Source organism: Apodemus sylvaticus, chromosome 10, assembly GCF_947179515.1.
Source record: "Apodemus sylvaticus chromosome 10, mApoSyl1.1, whole genome shotgun sequence".
Lineage (NCBI taxonomy): Eukaryota > Metazoa > Chordata > Mammalia > Rodentia > Muridae > Apodemus > Apodemus sylvaticus.
In genome coordinates this window covers 25,115,548-25,135,265 of record NC_067481.1, presented here as the reverse complement: position 1 = coordinate 25,135,265, position 19,718 = coordinate 25,115,548, and the positions used below count along the sequence as shown (strand labels likewise).

Below are 19,718 nucleotides of genomic sequence, written 5' to 3'. Positions count from 1 at the left end.
CCTTTTTCTCTTTGAGCAAGCGTGGCTGTGGATGGGAAGTTTCAGGCCTGTGGGGAAAGCCTGAGATTGAAGCCATTTTGTGGGGAGAAACAGGAAATACTGGAGGTGTGCACGGACCTGCCCTGGACCTTCGAGATCCTCAGCTCCACCTGTAGATCTTCAGCCGACCTCAGTTTCCCTCAGTACAAGCCCCTCTCTGCTTCAACTAGGAACCCAGAGCAGGTAGAAACACAAGGCTTTCATTCAGTTGAAGGTGGTTTGGAGAAAAACTTCCCAAGATGACAGAAGAGCTCAGTCGGGGTGTCCGTAACACAGAAATGAGCCTGGATGCCAGGAGGGTGAGGAGGCACCCGTGTGTCACTTGATGTCACCTGTGTTCTATTGAGGCTTATCTTAAACCTCAGAACTGTTTCCAATTACTTATCCTAAGGCTGAACCCCAGTTGCTGCCGCACTCTCCTAATCATGCCTGTCTGCTTTGGGGTCACAGCAGCCAGTGAGGAAACTGCTCAGCGTCTGTGCGGCATCCCAGCAGACCTTTGGCAAATGGGAGTGACCACAGAGGTGTAGCCCTGGGGCCTGAGCTCGAGAGGCCCACACACCCACTCCCACGTCAGCCAGGGTCTGCCGCTGCCCTGGAATGAAGTCTGAGAAACTGACCAACCGTGAGAGAAGAGACGATTTTTGTTAGGAGGAGGAAGAGGAAGTGAGGTTGCTGCCACCCTGCCCAGGCGGCCTTGGATGAACTGAGGTCCAGAGTGTCTCACTGAGAAATGACACTAGTTAAAATCCACTGTCTTAGTCAGGGTTTCTATTTCTGCACAAACATCATGACCAAGAAGCAAGTTGGGGAGGAAAGGGTTTATTGAGCTTACACTTCCACGTTGCAGTTCATCACTAAAGGAAGTCAGGACTGGAACTCAAGCAGGTCAGGAAGCAGGAGCTGATGCAGAGGCCATGGAGGGATGTTTCTTACTGGCTTGCTTCCCCTGGCTTGCTCAGCCTGTTCTCTTATAGAATCCAAGACTACCAGGCCAGAGATGATACCACCACCAAGAGGCCCTCTCTACTTGATCACTAATTGAGAAAATGCCTTACAGATGGATCTCATGGAGGCACTTCCCCAACTGAAGCTCCTTTCTCTGTGATAACTGCAGCCAGTGTCAAGGTGACACACAAGACCAACCAGTACAATCCACTGTGGCAACGTTTTGAGGCATTGGATTGTTTGTTTGTTTGTTTCTTTGTTTTGGTTGTGGTTTTGTGTATTTTCCTCGTTATATAGCCTAGGCTGGTGGCCTGAAACTCATTATGTAGATGAGGCTGGCCTTGAACTTACAAAGTTCTGCCAGGCTCTGCATCTAGATAACTGGGACACCATCAGCCATGCATTGTCATTGTGGTGGTTTGAATATGCTTGGCTCAGGGAGTAGCACTATTAGGAGGTGTGGCCTTGTTGGAGTACGTGTGGCCTTGTTGGAGTGGGTGTGGCCTTGTTGGAGTGGGTGTGGCCTTGTTGGAGTAGGTGTGTCACTATGAGTCTGGGCATTAATAACCTCGTCCTAGTTGCCTGCAAGTCAGTCTTGTCCTAGGAGCCTTCAGCTGAAGATGTAGAACTCTCAGTTCCTCCTGCATCATATCTGCCTGGATGCTGTCATGTTCCTGCCTTGATGATAATGGACTGAACCTCTGAACCTGTAAGCCAGCCCCAATTAAATGTTGTCCTCAGTAAGAGTTGCCTTGGTCATGGTGTCTGTTCACAGCAGTAAAACCACAGTTACCACCGCCATGCCCTAGTTTGTTTGAGGTTAAAAGAGGCAAACCTGTCTCTTTCCTCTCCGTCCCGACTGCTTTATTTCTGCCTCTGTTTTGCTTTGGATAAGATTCTAAGGCCCTTCCAGCATCTCCAAACACCTCATGTTTATAAACTTAATATGGAGAGGAAGAATGCCTGCTTGTTCCCTCCTTCCTGCCCTCCCCTCTCCTTCCCTCCCAAGGCATAGTTCCTGTCAGAGAATCTCAACCAGTTTCTGCCATCCCCTCTTGCTTTGGAAGTTGCTGTGCTAGAGTCCCTACCCACCCCTCAGCCCCACAGAGGCCCTGACCACTTGCTAACAACCTGAGCACCCTTCCTACCCTTGCTTGACCGGCCTCTGCCATCCCGGCCCCTGCCATCCCAGCCCCTGCCATCCCGGCCTCTGCCATCTTGGCCCCTGCCTGGCACCCTGTAGGCCACCACCAGGAAGCACCGGAAACACTAGGCTGTCAATGCTTGGGTGGTAAAGGGGTCTTGGGGTTCAGGCAACTACTTTCTAAGGACTGATCAGGGAACCCCAATCTGAGATCTCCCTCCCCACCACACCTGCCCCATGCTCACACATCCCACTGGCTCTCTGGAGCTGTGGAGAGCCTTGCCCTTCCTTTCCTGCCAGGGAAGATGACCACCCCAGGCCTGAGGCTCCTTCCTTCCTTCCTTGGGGACTCCTGCTGAGGAACCAGATGGTTTATAATGAGGTCTAGGCTCCTGCTCCTCCTTCCCTCCCTTCCAGCCCATGCAGAACCTCAGGCAAACAGTCAGAAGGAGTGGGTGGGGGGAGTGGCCCAGGGCTCCCAGGGGAGCACTGCCCAGTGTAAGCTCTGACAGAAGTGACACACAGATGCCTCAGGCTGAGCCACAAGTGAGCCAAGGCACTGTCCTGCAGTTCATTTTACAGGTGGGGAACCTGAGGTTAACCCATAGACCAATACTTTTTTTTTTTAATAACACATTATCAACAAGGCTTTCCACAGCCTTAAAGAGAAGACACCTGCAGTTGAGGGGGATTGTGAGAGAGCCCAGCTAGCAGTGGAGAGTGCCAGTATGTAGGTGTGGGCACCTGCTAAACCCCCGAGCACTCAGCAAGGTGGCGGCCACCCCTGGCCAGCTCTCTTCAGCCCTGGTCAGAGTTCCCAGGCCCAGACCATCTCATTTGCCCTGGAGGTTGAGGACAGATGTCCCTGTGCACTGCGTTATAAAAGAAGATTCGAGAACAAGGGGATCCTGGGTATTTTCCTTAAGACTCGGGTCTCAGAAAGGCGTTCTGGCACAAGGCTGAAATCCCAGCACTCGGAGCTAAGCCAGGAAGATTGCTATGAGTTGGAGGAGCAAGAGACAGAGGGAGCATTTATGTAACTGTCTTGAAAGCAAACAATTAAACCAGTATCCAAAACTTGAACAATGGTGTACTTGTTGTCCTACTGTCTGAGGGTTTCTACTATTGTGGTAAAATGCCATAACCAAGAGCAACCTGGGGAGGAAAGAGTTGATTTCGTATTACAGCTTCCAGAAGGGAGAAAGCTGCTGATTGGATTGTTCTCCATGGCTGACTCAGCCTGCTTTCTTACAAAAGCCAGGACCACCTGCCCGGGGGTGGCATCGCCCACAGTGGCCCGGGTCCTCCTTCATCAATCATTAACTAAAAACACAAATAAAACCCAGCGGAGCTGCCTACAGGCCAGGCTTACGGAGGCACAGTCTCAGTTAAGCGTCCCTCTCCTCAAATGTATCTAAGTTTGTGTGAAGTTGACAAGAACTAACCAGCTCACCTACTAAACAGGTTTGGTCTCGGTAAGAAAAACCAGTGGAAACAAGCTTCAGAAATGACAGACAATCAGCTAGGTGTATCTGTATGACGTCCATGTCAGCAACCAGGAGGCTGAAGCAGGGGGATATTGAGTTTGAAGCTAGCCTGGACTACAACAAACAAACAAAAGCTACTAAAAAACCAAACCAAACCAAAAAAAAAAAAAAAAAAAAAAAAAAAAAAACCAGAAAAACAAACCCTGTTTCAAATGAAGAAAAATCTCTTAGTAACTGGCAAGTAGACCAAGTACTGTGGTCTTAAGAGGAGAGGGTGCTCTCAGGAACAATGAGAATGGGCTGGAGAATTAGCTCAACAAACACTTAAGAGCACTCACTGGTTTTATAGAGGAAGGACCTGGGTTCAATTCCCAGCACCCACAGTATAGCTAACAACCACACGTAACTCCAGTCCCAGGGGATCTATCTGATGGTCTCTTCTGGCCTCTGAGGGCACCAGGCACTCACATGATATCATACACACACACACACACACACACACACACACACACACACATACGTATACAAAACACTCAACACATAAAATAGTAAAATAAATAGATCTAAAGAACTATGGGGGGCTGGAGAGATGGCTCAGTGGTTAAGAGCACTGACTGCTCTTCCAGAGGTCCTGAGTTCAATTCCCAGCAACCATATGGTGGCTCACCACCATCTGTAATGGGATCTGATGCTCTTTTCTGGTGTGTCTAAAGACAGCAACAGAGTACTCATATACATTAAATAAATAAATCTTAAAAAAAAAAAAAAAAGAACTATGGGAGTGAGCCAGGTATAGTGGTGCACACCTTTAATCTCAGCACTCAGGAAGCAGGGCAGGAGGATCTCTGAGAGCCTGAGGCCAGCCTGGTCTACAGAGTGAATTCTTGAACATCTAGGGCTCTGTAGAGAGTCCTTGTCTTTCAAAAACAAAAGAAACAAGCTGGGCAGTGGTGGCGCACATTTTTAATCCCAGCACTTGAGAGGCAGAGGCAGATGCTTCTCTTGAGTTCGAGGCCAGCCTGGGCTTCAAAGTGAGTTCCACAACAGCTAGAACTACACAGAGAAACCTTGTCTGGAAAACAACAACAATAACAACAAACAAAAAACAAAAAAAAAAACCACCCAAAACAATAACAAAGACAAAAACAAAGAAAGAAAACACCCAATCTATGGAATGGGGTCTTGTATATGGAAATGAATCTCCTTCTCCCTATCAACACACGTGCATACAAACAGAGGCATACAAATAGCCATCTTGATAGACAGATATGTATGTACATATAGTATTTTTTTTGCTTTGTTGTTGTTGTTGTTGTTTTAAATGCAGGGGGCTGAACCTAAGAAGCACGCATACTCAGCAATTGCTCTACCTCTGGCCTATGTTCCAGAAGTCACACAGACGAATGATTGTTTGAGGCAGGGTCTCACTTTCTACCAGGGTGTCCTTGAACTCGTGACCCTCTAGGCTGGTGAGAGTCTATGCCTGTGTCATCATGCTCAACTCTTCCCAAACAGATTTTTTTTTAATCTTTATTTTTTTATTTTTTATGTCCATGGGTGTTTTGCCTACACATGTGAATGTATGGGAATGTCGAATCCCTCAGAGCTATGGTTTATAGACAGGCATGAGCTGCCATGTGGGTGCTGGGAATTGAACCCATGTCCTCTGGAAGAACAGCCAGTGCTCTTAACCACTGAGCCATCTCTCTAGGCCCCAAACAGATTTTTATTTTTTATTAGACGGCGCCTAGCCATGTAAGAATTGAGATCTTAAGCACACCAGGGTCATTCATGTGTCCAGAGGGAAACTGAGGCCCACCTGTGCTGCAAGGTGTCCCCAGTGTGATGCTACAATATGGAGGGGATGGCCTGAGGTCCTGGGAACATTTAAGTAGAGGATGGAAAATTCTAGAGAGGCTTTGGCAGCTCTGTAGCTGTCCACTCTTCCCAGGAGACATCCCTACTAAGTCCACCCCCAACCTTCCTTCCTTCTTCTGTCTCCACCCTCATGGCTTAGCCGAACTGCTCCCTCTCTCAGTCAGAGTCTCTGGTGGCATCTCACCTGACTGACTGCCCTGTCAGCACTGAGATTCCTGTCGTACCCACCCTGTGCCCAGACTTCAAGATCTCTGAGGACAGTGTTAACCTGGCACTTGTCTTTTGCCTGTCTCCTGGCAAAGGTCTACTACCTAACGGGTTTAAGAAATGGCTGTGAACAAATGAACAGATTTCAGTTGGCTCTGAGAACCGTGTCCGCCTGTTATAATATCAGCCACAGCCTAGAGGAAGCCTTTTCCTGTCCGCTAACCACAGACTAAGATCTTTTCAAGAAAGTTTTCAGATGGCCACAGAAAGTCAGACAGATCAAATGCTGGAGCACAAAGAAGACACGAGATGAATGTGAGGAAATCCCTTCCCTCAATGATGTAGGACAGAGCTCAGACACAGTCAGAAGGAAGGGGACATGGGACCTAGGCACAGACCGAGACTTGTTGACAAAGCGAATCCCAAGAACAGAGACACAATTCTGTAGCCAGGGAAGTGAGAACTCTGCAGGGCCCCCACCAAAGGATGGGGCAGAGGTAAGGCTGTGCTCTGGGCTTGCATGACCCCAGGGGTGTCAGATGCACTCAAGACAGCGCACAGCCATGCCTGTGGGAGAGCAGGTGAATGGTAGTGTTGGGAGTGTATGGGTGACGTTCAGAAATCTGCCTTGACCCAAAAGGGCTTCAACCACCACCTTGTACCCAGTCGAGCTTATGTATGACTTTGGTACATTTTAATTTTTATAAACAGAATCCTTAAACTTCATTCTGGAGTCATTGCCTTTGGATTATTACAGCAGCATGTGGGGCTCACCTGGTGGCAATGACATCCATCTGCACAGCCAGCCTTCTGGAACCCAGATGGGAGCAGCCCCAAGCCACACTTGTGGCAGTTGGAGACGTTCTGCTTTCTCTCTGCTTCAACTTTCCAGGACGGAGAACCACTGGACTCTGTGGAAAGTCGGCTGCCCCATCCAGACCTGACAAAGGCTCAGAAGACAGGCTCACGCGTCAGCTCTACTCTCCTGCCTGACACCAGTGGGCCAGCATTCTCTGTTTGGTCAGGAATGTTAGTGCTCACCTGCAATCCCAGGACTGGGGAGGGGGAGGGGAGAGGGAGGTGGGAGGGTCAGGAGCTCAGGGTAACCTTCCACTATCTACATAAAATTCAAATTGAACCTGGGCTACAACTTTCAATTTTTCAGAAGAAAAATGGAAGAGGAGAGAGAAGGAGAAAGGGAGGAGGGGGGAGATAAAAGGAAGGAAGGAAGAGGGCAAACAGGAGAAGGATCACCACTAGTAATACTGAAAGTCCAGTCACAAAGGTCACCCCAGCGTGTTGGAATCATTGCTTGAAAATGTGCAATGGCTGGTCTCCATCTTTCCATCCATCCATCCATCCATTTATCCATCCGTCCATCCATCCATCTATCCATCTATCCATCCATCCATATGTTGATTGCTTTGCTTATTGGGTTATTTTTAGTCAATATCAAGATTAGAACCCAGTAGAAAACCTTGAGAAACTTTCAGCTCAGGGCAGGAAGCAGAGCAGGGCAATCATATATTCAAATCCAACCTGGGCTATTCAGTAAATATGAAATGTGTTCATTAGAGCAAAGAAAAGTCGCTCTTCTCCTTCTTCTTTGCAGCGGGAGGGCCCAGAGGACCCGGGGGGCCCAGGATTAGGAGGCTGCGACGGCGGCTTCCGCGGAGGATTCGGCAGCGGTCTTAGGGGCAGGGGCTGTGGTCGAGGCCGTGGCCGTGGTCGAGGCCTCGGGGCTCGTGGAGGTAAAGCTGAAGACAAGGAGTGGATCCCCGTCACCAAGCTGGGCCGCCTGGTTAAGGACATGAAGATCAAGTCCTTGGAGGAGATCTACCTGTTCTCCCTGCGCATTAAGGAGTCTGAGATCATTGACTTTTTCCTGGGCGCATCCCTAAAGGATGAGGTTCTGAAAATCATGCCAGTGCAGAAGCAGACTCAGGCTGGCCAGAGGACCAGGTTCAAGGCATTTGTCACTATTAGGGACTACAATGGTCACGTTGGTCTTGGTGTTAAATGCACCAAGGAGGTTGCCACTGCCATCCGCGGGGCCATCATCTTGGCCAAGCTCTCCATTGTCCCTATGCGGAGAGGCTACTGGGGAAACAAGATTGGCCAGCCCTACACGGTTCCGTGTAAGGTGACAGGCCGCTGAGGCTCTGTGCTGGTGCGTCTCATCCCTGCCCCCAGAGGCACTGGCATTGTCTCTGCTCCTGTGCCCAAGAAGCTCCTGATGATGGCCGGTATAGACGACTGCTACACATCAGCCAGGGGCTGCACTGCCACCTTGAGCAACTTTGCCAAGACCACCTTTGATGCCATCTCCAAGACCTACAGTAACCTGACCCCCGACCTCTGGAAAGAGACTGTGTTCACCAAGTCTCCTTATCAGGAGTTCGCTGATCATCTTGTGAAAACCCACACCAGAGTCTCTCTGTTCAGAGGACCCAGGCTCCAGCTGTGGCTACCACATAGGGGTTTTTATACAAGACAAATAAATGAATTAAGTCTGAAAAAGAAAAGAAAAAAAAAGAAAAGTCAGAGAATGAAAAAAGCAAGATCCCAGAGGCCAAGTGCTGGGAAGACAGGATAAATGGGGAAGGGAGTGGATGCAGGGCCTTGGGATGTGGGGGAGGGGAAGACTCCCAAGGAAGAGGACTGGAAGAATACTTTCTTATAATAAATTAACAGAAAGAAAAAAAAAGAATAATTTTCTTAGCCAGGAGGTGCTAGCACACACCTTTAATCCCAGCACTAGGAAAGCAGATGTAGACAGATCTCTGTGAGTTTGAGGCCAGCCTGGTGAACAGAGTTCCAGGACAGCCAGGGTCACAGACACACACACACACACACACACACACACACACAAACTCTCACTTTTCTTTGTCTTCCTTCTCTTCCTCCGATACCCTCCCTTTTCGAGACAGGACCTCATGTATTCCAGACAGGCCTGGAACTCATGAAGCAACTGAGGATGACCCTAAATTAGTCATCCTCCTGCCTCTACCTCCTGAGTGCTGAGACTATAGGAGCACAGTATCATGTGAGGCTCTATGAAGGATCTTTTATCAGGAGAGTAAAGTCAGAATGGGTCAGACGTGGTGGTTCCTCCCCACACCACCCTCTTCGCCTGCCAGCTCTGCCTCCTTCATGGCGGCCTGGCCTGGAGATACAGCACATGCTTCTGACACGCATCTGGCTTCAAGTCAGCTGTGGAAAGGAAGTTCTGGGAAAGGAGGAGCCGTGTCCCCAAGGAGGGCCGCCTGAGGCCATCGGGTACCATCCAGAGGTCACCTGACAATCCAGATCCTCTCATAGCCTGGCTTAGTAACAGATTCCATTAATTTACAATGTGTCAGTTTTGACAGTTACATGAAATAAGGCTTCTCTCTTTTCTTTCCTTTTCTTTTTTCTCTCTTTTTTCTTTTCTTTCTTTCTTTTTTTCTTTCTTTCTTTTTTCTTTGACAGGGATCTGCCTCTCGAATACTGGGATTAAAGATGTGCACCACCACCACCACTGCCAGCCTGGCGTTTTGGCAGTCTCTCCAGGCACATGAGGAGCATTTATACCACCGTGAAGGATTCGAGCGCCTCTGCAAGCAGCCGCTGCTGACACGCCCAGCTTCTCTCTGTCTCCAGATGCCCTGCAGACTCTGGGCACAGTGTGAGCCACAATCTATGGAGCGGAGTAGAGGTAAGAACCCCAGCTGTGTTCAGCATCTTCTTCTAGTCCCCGGAAGGAGGTCTTCCCAAGACCCCTCAACATCCATCTTGGCAGGGCGACAACTCAGTTCCCCCTGTCAGAAGGACTGAATGGCTGGGGCATCTTTTGTTGTTGCTGATGCTTTGCTTTATTATATAGTATATATTATATATTATAGTGGGGGGGGTATGTATGTTTGCATGTACGTGGAGGTCAGAGGTCAGTGTCTCCCTCTTGTCTCCATTTTTTGGAGACATAATCTCCACTGAACCTGGAGTTTGCTGCCGGGACAACACTAGCTGGCCATCACCTTCAAAGGTGCCTGCCTCCTCTATGCTACGATTCCTGGCATGTGCCACCATGCCTGGGTTTTCCGTGGATGCTGGGCATCGGAGCTCAGGTTCGTACGCCAGCCAGCACAGCAAGCGTTTTATCTGCTGAGTCACCTCTCTAGGCCACTTGTTTGGTTTTATTTTCTGTCTCCATTGTTTGGCTTTAGTTTAGTTCTCAAGACAACATCTCCCAGCCTGGCCTCGAACTCCTTGATCCTCTTGCCTGGACCACCAGAGAGCTGAGGTTGCAGACACGTGTCACTATACACAGATCACTGGGGAATCTTCAATATCAGGAAAACTGAATTCCCCTGTGTCATCTCAGGCAGGAAAGAGCTGGACACGGGCACAGGACAGAAGTGGGCCTCCCATCAGGGCTTGGACAATGGGGTATCCACGGAAACAGCACTGCAAAGTGATTTCCCCTTGGAAATCACTCTGCTGAGCCTTGGGCATTTGGGGTTTACTGCAACTCACAGCTCAAGCTAATCCAAACCAATTCCCTTCTTGCTGAGCAGAGCAGAACAGACTCGGGGGGAGCCTGACATTTTAGCCACCAGAGTCATCACTCCCGAAAGCAGAGACTGGGACTTATTTTTGTGGGGCCAGGGAGTGAGCCCAAGGCCTTGTACATGTTATGTGGCCCACTTTAAAACGTAGTGAAGGCCAGGGACACTGCCTCAGAAAAATGCACAGATGTGCCTCTCCCTGTTATCTTGACAATGGATAAAACATGGTACACAAAGGCTTTAACCACTGAGTCATATGCCAAGTCCCTCTTCATTGTCCTAACAGACTCACCACAGTGAGTTGCACTCATTGACCTTCGACCCTAAATCTAGCATCTAGGGTTAGAATGGGTCTGAAATGACAACAGGGCCTGCATTGAGCCACACAGTATGAAGCAGAGTGAACTACAAACTTCAGCTTTAGGAAGAATTGCTGCCTTGTGCACAAGTTCAAAGACAGCTCCTTATACATTCAGCCAAGACAGGAGACGGTCCCCCATGAAGGACACGAAGATCCTAGGACATCAGGACACGATAAAGGGACAGGGGCTTTGTAGACGTGGGTACTTTTGAGCAGTCATGGACGTTGGGATCTTAAAGAGTCCTAGGCCCAGTGGCCCATGGATACTGAGGACAGGGAAGTCAGTCTCTCATGAACTAAATTAGATTTAGGGTCATCTGGAAGACACAGCTCCAAAGGGCTTTTCCAGAGAGGTTTAGCTGGGGAAGGGAGAATGGGCTGGGGTGTGGGTGGTGGTGTCCACGGACTAGAGACCAGGACTGAGTACAAGGAAAAGAAGTGGAACCCAGCTGAACACCAGCATTTCCCTCTCTATGCTTCCTGACAACAGACGCAATGTGACCAGCACCTCGCACTCTGGCAGCCTCAACTGCCTCACCACGTGACCTGCATCCCTCAGACCGTGAGCCAGACAAACCCACACTTCCAAGGTTGCCACTGCCATTTCGTTTGTCACGGAAGAGTAAGGTAGCTGATACAGAGATAACAGTACGGGCATGGGGATCACTCTATTTGCCCTGGGTGACTCTGGGAAGGGAACCTGGGGGACAGGGCAGGACAGTGCAGAAACCTAACTTACACTTTATCTTTTGAGTTTTATCTTAGAAACACTTTATCACAAAGAGAAACAGAGTTATAATTCTGCTTGTAGTACCAATTATTTGGAAGGCTGAAGAAGGAAGGATCACTGGAGTCCAGTTTGAGGCCGAGACAGGAAGCACAGTGAGAGTCTATCTCTTAAAAAAAGAAAAGAAAGAGGGGCTGGAGAGATGGCTCAGCTGTTAAGAGCACTGACTACTTTTCCAGAGGTCCTGAGTTCAAATCCCAGCAACTATATGGTGGCTCACAACCATTTGTAATGGGATCTGATACCTTGTTCTGGTGTGTCTGAAGATAGCTACAGTATACGCATATGCATTAAATATCTAGATAGATAGATATCTAGCTAGATAGATAGGTAGGTAGATAGATAGATAGATAGATAGATAGATAGATAGATAGATAGATAGATAAGACAAACTCATTAAAAAAAACATTACTTTGTATGCTAGCTTAAAAATTAACTTTGATGGCTGAGAGCTGGCTCAATTGTTAAGAGCACCGGCTACTCTTCTGGGTTTGATTCCCAGTACTCACATGTCAGCCTTTAATCCCAGCACTGGGGAGACAGAGACTGATTGGTCTCCGTAAGTTCAAGTCTAGCCTGATCTACAGAGTAAGTTCTAGGACATCCAGTGCTATTCTACAAAGAAACACTGTCTTGAAAAAACAGCAGCAAAAACAATTTAAAAAGAAGAGAAAACAGGGTGGTATTTGTAAGGGTGGGACTGGGATATAAATAAATTAATAAAAATTAAGGAAACCCATATCTAACTGTATGAATGAAGTTAAAGGCTAATACTGTAGCTCGGAGCAGAACACTTGCCTGACCTGTGCTGTGTTGCAGGATATTTGAACATAATGTGAACCCCGAGATTGTGTTATTTACTAAAAAAAAAAACCTTTTTCTAGTTGCGGTGTGGCTCAGCCGTTAGCACACACCTTTAATCCCTCTGGCTGGAATACAGACACCCATTATCTTTAATCCCAAACAATGAAGGTAAAGTTTGTAGAAGAAAGTGCCCATGTTTGAAAGTAATTTCTACTGAGTGGCAGACAAAGTGACGAATCAGAGAAAGATTTGACAGAATAGGCTATGCCCAGCTCTCACAAGAAGAGAGGAGAAAGAGAAGCACTTGAGTGGCAGTGCAGAGAGTAGAGAGAGGGGAGAGAAGTTTTCCAGGGAGAGTTATATAAAGTCAGGTTACAGAGAGAGAAGAAGCTAGACACAGGTGAAGACAGAGCAAGCCAGAAATTGAGGATGCAGGAAATTAGAACATATGGCCAAAGTTATATGAGACCAAACAGAGCAATTCAGTCAGGGGCCAAGAGTAAAGCCAGATTGAATCAGACAGCTTGGAGAGGAGTTTGAGCCAGAACAGCTAAATTGAACCAGTCAGCCGGAGTTCAGAAAGAACTAGAAAGGGGGTTGGTCAGATGGCTCAGCAGTTAAGAGCTCGTCCAGAGGTCCTGCATTCAACTCCCAGCAACTACATGGTGGTCACAACCATCTGTAATGGGATCCAATGCCCTCTTCTGGCCTTCAAGCAGAACACTGTATACATAATAAATAAATCTTTTTAGAAAGGATGAACATATTCAGCAGCAAGTCTCAGAGACTGAAAACATTCTAGGCCTAGATAAGATTGTACAAAAGCTAGAAGCTTCCAGGACTAGGCCTAGGTTAGCAGACAGAAGCTGTAAACCTTGGAGACAACAATTACATCAGGAGAATAATAATACTGCTACAGTACACGGCCCTGCTTTGATACTTAACATTGTCACCTAAGGATCATAGAAATAGCAATGGTGTCCAACAGGGATGTGTAAAAGAAGGATGTCTTGGAAATCACTGTCACCGTGACACATGCCTTGAACGTCCTCAGTCCTGTGGCATGCCAGAACTGGGGTGTCATCTGTTCTTACACCATTTCCTGAAGTTCTTGGTGTGCTGGTTTATAAAGCTTTGAGGTGTAAAGGTGAGATAGGAGACATTCTAACATTCTGTCCTGATGGGCCAGATGTCAAACCACAGCTGTGCGAGAGAAGCTGAGGTCCCCTCAAAGTCAGCACTACAGGAAGATCCCCTCTCACCACCCCTCCCCCATGTTACAGAGGAGGGAACTGAGACTGAAGGGAGCATGGTTTGCCAAAGGAGAAAGTTCACAGCACAACTGGTGGGTAAGGGGTGCTCATCTCAGACACACCCTGGTCACCTGTTAATCCCCTGGGTTAGAGGTCATTTTGTTTGAATTCTGGAAAGCTTACTGACTGCTGGGGTGAAACCAAACCCAACAAAACGAAACAAACAAAAACAAACAAACAAAAAAACTGTGCATTTTGGCACAAGAGTCTTCGGAGATTTTGCAAATGGAGCTGAGTACAGGAGCTCCTGATCTCCTTCTTAACAATCAGGCCAGCCGGGTGGTGGTGGCGCACGCCTGTAATCCCAGCACTCTGGGAGGCAGAGGCAGGCGGATTTCTGAGTTCGAGGCCAGCCTGGTCTACAGGGTGAGTTTCAGGACAGCCAGGGCTAGACAGAGAAACCTTATCTCGAAAAAAACAAACCCAACAAAACAAAACAAACAAACAAACAAAAAACCAGTGCCTCTCTCTAGACACAGTTAGGCCAAAATGACCCCTCTGCTCTAACAGCGAAATGCAGGCACAGATGGAACTGGGTCAGATGCAGGCCCCCTGGGGACTCACCTGACACCTCTGGAGATGAATTGAAAATCATGAAAGCATCAGACAGGCCTGCCTTGACGGGGTGCTGGGCAGAACTGATGTCCAGGACAGCCATGGGGATCTGCAGCAGGAAGAAGAGGCACCTGCCATCCACCCGGAACCCTCTGTGGTCACGAAGTCCCCACTTGGCTTCGCACCCAGCTGTCTGCTCAGGGCTGCAGGACCCAAACACCTGCACCCACACTCCAGGACTCCCACGTTTCCTCCAGCCTGGATCCCGGGCTCTCCACAGGCCACAAGTTGCCCTAGGCTTCTCCCTTTCCTTCCTTTACTCCCCGTGTCTTCTTACCCATCTCCAAATCCTGGCTGTCAACCTGTTGGCTCTCATCTCCGTCCAGTTCTCTGTCTCCCAAGTCCAAGCTGTGTCCCTTTCCCTACACCATCTCCCAGCATCCCCTTAAGTCCCCAGTGGCCTATCTGCTCTGAAGCCAGAGTAGCTTTTTCAAAAGACCATCTGGTTGTTCCTCTGGCCCATCCTGTCCTCTGACTCTCCACTCCAGAGAAGCCTCCTTCAATTGCATTGGTTCTCAACCTTTCTAACGCTGTGACCCTTTAATATAGTTGTAACAACCCCAACAATAAAATCATTTTGTCAATCCTTTCATCTTGGTACTTTTGCTAGTTATGAATGAAGGTATCTGTGCTTTCCCGTGGTCTTAGGCAACCCCTGTGAAAAGGTCACTGAACACCCCAGAGGTCGCAACCCACATGTTGAGAACCATTTGCTTCAGTGCTTCATATAAACCATGTCTGTCCTGCCACAGGACCTTTGTACATTCCTTTCTCACTCCTGGATACACTCGACTCTTATCTCTGCTTCCTTCACCCCCATTCATCCTGCAGTTTTTAACTCCTTTCCTCCGGGAAGCTTTCCTTGGCCTCTGAGGATGTGAAGATCCCCACAGCAGACTTTTAGCACAAGAAGCCTTTATGTGGGGGCCCTAGTCATAGCGGAAATCCAGTGTTTGCCTTTGTAATCATCTCTCTGTGTGATTTGTAGCTGCGTAAGCACCAAGTCCAGATCTTGGCGCTAAGCCCCGCCCCCACCACACTACAGATCCTCTACAAAGCTTTGCCGGATGAACGTCCACAGGCTCTAAAACATACTCACCTCTTTGTAGCCAAAGACAATGCGGCCGTCTTGGTGAAGGGCCGCCTGGAAGGTGAAGCTGCCCCTGTCCTCCCGGCCCTGGAGGTAAACGTGGTCCCACTGAACCACAAACACCGTCCCTGGGGAGAAGAGCAGAGACCCGGCTGTCAGTGCAGGGGACCCAGCAGATAGAGTGGTCAGAGGTGGGAGCCATTTGTGAGTTTGAGAAGCAGGAACCAGGAAACCCACAGACACCAGCCTGCTTCCCAGTCATAGAGCCTACCTCCCCTCCCCGCCTCCCGCCTTCCAAGATCCCATTTCTGCTCCAGGTCCCCAAACTTCTCATCTCTTATGATGTGCACACCTCAGCTGGGCGGCGGTGGCGCTCGCCTGTAATCCCAACTCTTTGGGAGGCAGAGGCAGGCAGATTTCTGAGTTCGAGGCCAGCCTGGTCTACAGAGTGAGTTCCAGGACAGCCAGGGCTACACAGAGAAACCCTGTCTCAAAACAAAACAAAACAAAAACAAACAAACCCCCAAAAAACCTAAAAACAACAACAACAAGAAAATGATCTGCACACCTCTCTCTTGCCTCTCCTGACTCCTGGAGACAAAAGGAAACCAGGGAAATGCCCGCCTCCTATGTGAGCGTAAGAAGCAGATGAGGGCCCCGAGAAAGCTTTGACACCTTCGTCTGGCCCAACAAGGCTAGGCAGCGCCGCCTCAGTTTCCGTCTTACAGGTGAGAAGACAGCACAGGGTAGATGGCTGCCTGCCTGTGTGACTGTGGGCCGAGGGCTCCCAGGACATGGTTAGACCAGGAACACCCACCCCAGTGCTGGGTGAACTACACTCTGAGATCTGACCTCACCATTGTCAAAGTAAGCAACTGTGGAGTTGTCAGAGTAACCGGGGTTGAAGTTGGCCATCAGGGGCGCCACATACTGAGTCGCTGTGAGCATCCGGTGGAGCATGTCGCCCATGAAGATGAAGCCTAAGGGCAGAAAAATTTGGAGGTGACATCAGAGATGGTTCAAAGGGTGACCTCTAGGGTCCCTCCTCCCCAACTGGCAGGGGCTAGAAAAGAGTCTTATGGCCTCAACCCCTCCCCCACCCAGTGGGCTCGGGACTTGGTGAGATAGAAAAGTGGACCAGATTAGAGAATGCTTGACCCATATCTCTGGATAGGCACAGACCAAGGTGGGTAGAAGGAAGAGGAAGTGACTCTCCTGTTTTAGGAAATAGGATGAAAGTAACAGGAAGTCAGAGAGGCTCCTCATATCAGCAGGGACTGGAGTCCTGGCTCCCTCAGTCTCAGAAACAGAGACCCCAGAGGTACACATGCCAGCTGTTTGGGTCCAGAGGAACGAACACATGCTCACACTCGAACAGGCAGGCATGCACACAGATCATCTGATTTCAGTGGGGCATCCGAGACATCCCCTGAGTTCCACCCTTGCCCACCCATCCACCTGTTTTCAGTGAGTCCTTTGAGAGCCTCCCTGAGTCAGGCTGAGACCTCCAAGTCCCCCCTCACCTCATTGGTTTGCCTTACCTCCGGTTGCTATGGTGATCTGCCGCAGAGGATGCCCATAGAAAGGGAAATCAAATGACAAGACCACTCTCTGCAGGGACAGGAGAGAGTCCCCATGGATGATACTGCCAGCCAAACACTGGGCACCCTCCCTACACCAGACTTATCTGAACAATGTGGGCACAGGCATATCCAGGGTAGGGCCCCTAGGATTACAGCTGGGTACCCCACTGAGCTTCCTCTGACTGAACCCACTCCAATTACAAATCTCAGGCCATAACCACGTGTACTCCCAGGCAGCCATTGCTGGCCTAGCCTCGAGCTTCTCAGCCCAGGCTGTCCTGTCAGGCCTAGGCACTCACCGAAGCTTGCCTGTGAGAACTTGAGAGGATCCTGTGAACCTTCACGTGACTCCGGTTCGCCACAGCCAGGTCCACCCACAGATCCCGGCTACGTTTCTCACCAGGGCCATAGACACGGGACACGTAGTAGTTATGGTTGTCCTCCTGCGGGGACAGGGACAGAGCCCATAGGTGGTATGAGGAGGCAGGCAAGCTGGGCGCCATCCTCCGCCCCTCCCTACTCAGACTTCCCAATATCCTGCTGTCCCAGAGCACCTGGCCTACGTCTCTTGGCTTGAAATTTCCCAGAATACACTTGGTGTCTGTTCCTCAACAGGTCTGGCCCTAGTCAAATCCATACCTGCTCCGTGTGTACTCAGCCCTGTCATTGTCTGGACAAGCCAAAGGCTTATTCTATAACTCTGAATGTTTCAGAGCATGACAAAGGCCAAGCTCGTATTGGGGACATATCCAGCCGGTGGTGGCACACACCTTTAATCCTAGAACTTGGATTAAAGAGGTGGATTTCTAAGTTCGAGGCCAGCCTGGTCTATAGAGTGAGTTCCAGGACAGCCAGGGCTACATAGAGAAACCCTGTCTCAAATAAAAACTTAAAAAAAAAAGCATTGGGGACATGACGGAGAGGAAGCCACAGAACAGATAAAACCTTTGTTTTAAGGACCATGCCTAGGCCACAGAAGACACAATCTCTGACCTGCCGTAGCAAAAAGAGAAACGCAGCAGCTATAACAATTAGGTCTTAGATGTCTAATGGAGAAGGTAGTCGCCGATCTTGGGGAGTTGCTAGTCTGTTGGTGGAGGCGGGACACAGGCAATGGCCCCCAGACAGGCCTCAGGAAAGCAGAGAACAGTAGTCCCCTCCGCGGTCACCAGATGGACGAGAGAAGCAAGGAGCTCCTCAGGGGATAATTTTGCATCTCCTTGTGTGGCTGATGCAGATACCACAGCAGGCTGGGTTCTTTCCAGAGTCTCCCTCAGAGGAGCATCTGGGGCCAACACACAGCAGACCAGGGAAAGCTGTCTCAGCAAGCACTTCCTGGAGCTGTCCCAAGAGCAGCACCTCACAGAAGGCAGCATCAGAGAGGTCACAGGTTCCCAAGGCTACCTGGGCTGTGGTGATGCCCTGAGCATCAAGGATCATTAATCAGGTTGCAGACACGGCAGAGCAAACCATGTTCTTCCTGCTGAGCAGCCAACTGCCCAGCCAGCGCTTGGCCTGAGCCCAGGGGAAGCTGGGAGCTGGGGCCCTGGCCACTGTCCGCGTGCAGAGAGGCGGAGAAGCAGAATGTGGTTCTGACAAGCAATTCCCTGTGAGCACATTTTGGAGCCCTAAGGTTAGGGTGGGCTGAGGGGGGGTGAGTAAAGGAATATGGGGTGGGGGATCCTGCTGGGACCACCTGCGATTGCCAGGCTGCATTCCCATTTCAAATTAGTTTAATAAAGGCCAGCTCTGGCTGGGGACACAGTTCACTCTTAACTAGCAGTGTTTGCTGCTGCTGCGGAGGACCAGAGTTCAGTTCCCAGCACCCACACTGCAGGCTTCATAACCACCTGTAAGCTAACTCTAAGGGATCTGGTTTCTGTGGGCACCTACATGCACATACACATAAATAAATAAATATATATATAAAATATATATAAATATAAATATATATAAAAATTTTGAAAACAGGAAATCAAGCCCCCATCACTACCATCATCATCACCACCACCACCACACACACACACACACACACACACCTTGTTGGTGTTCATTTTGGTTTGCTTTTGAGGCAGGGTTTCTCTGTGTAGCTCTGGCTGGCTTCTGTAGACCAGACTGACCTCAAACTCTACGGATGGTTGTGAGCCACCATATGGTTGCTGGGATTTGAACTCAGGCCCTTCAGAAGAGCAGTCAGTGCTCTTAACCACTGAGCCATCTCTCCAGTCCCAGTACAGGTTGATTTTAACACAGGATCTCAATGGAGTAGCTCAAGTTGGCCTAGAACTTTCTATGTAGCCAAGGCTGGACTTGAACTCCCAATTCTCCTGCTTCTACCTCTCAAGTGCTTAGGATTTCAGGCATATGCAACCATGCAGCCTTAGATGACTGTTTCTGCTTCAACTTGAGACCCTGACTCACAGGAGCAATCGAGTCACCTCTGCACCTGTAGACCAAGGAAGTGTGTGGGAGTCAGGTGGCACATGCTTTTAAACTAAGGAATTTGGAAGGCTAAGGCAGGAGGCTCACAAGTTCAAGGCCAGCCAGAGCTACATAGAGTCTGGGTCAGCCTAGGAAACTTATTGAGACTCTGCCTCAAAATAAAAGGAATAATAAAAAATAAACACAAAGCAAGCAAAACCACAGCTTGGGACCCAGCTCATGGGAGATCACATGCAAGGCCCAGGGTTCTGTGCCCAGGAGAGCAACAGAAGAAATGTCAACAAACTCCCTTAGAGGCACAATGTGCTCTCTTATGATTAGGAGGCTAGTGAGGGATGGGGTCCCTGCAGTGGGTTGAGAATTTGGAAATAAAGCTGCCTCCTCAAATCTCAGGCTAAAGGCCTGGCTGGCACAGAAGGGGAGGAACAGGAAGGACATTCAGGTCCTTGGGCACACTGCAGTGGCTTTGAGCT

The 19,718-nt window shown here is 49.3% G+C and overlaps 1 protein-coding gene and 1 pseudogene across 1 annotated transcript in view; one reads left to right on the top strand and one right to left on the bottom strand.

The window, feature by feature from the left end:
- The window catches only part of Plxdc1 (plexin domain containing 1), a 67,901-nt gene that overhangs the window by 20,431 nt on the left and 27,752 nt on the right, over positions 1 to 19,718 (bottom strand). Inside the window, exons 3-7 of the mRNA XM_052197072.1 lie at positions 17,103 to 17,246; positions 16,762 to 16,831; positions 16,078 to 16,200; positions 15,230 to 15,348; positions 14,080 to 14,179 (exon numbers count right to left, since the gene is read on the bottom strand). Coding sequence (XP_052053032.1) covers positions 14,080 to 14,179; positions 15,230 to 15,348; positions 16,078 to 16,200; positions 16,762 to 16,831; positions 17,103 to 17,246 — 556 coding nt within the window. The remainder of the gene's footprint in view (positions 1 to 14,079; positions 14,180 to 15,229; positions 15,349 to 16,077; positions 16,201 to 16,761; positions 16,832 to 17,102; positions 17,247 to 19,718) is intronic.
- LOC127693395 (40S ribosomal protein S2-like) lies at positions 279 to 8,217 on the top strand (annotated as a pseudogene).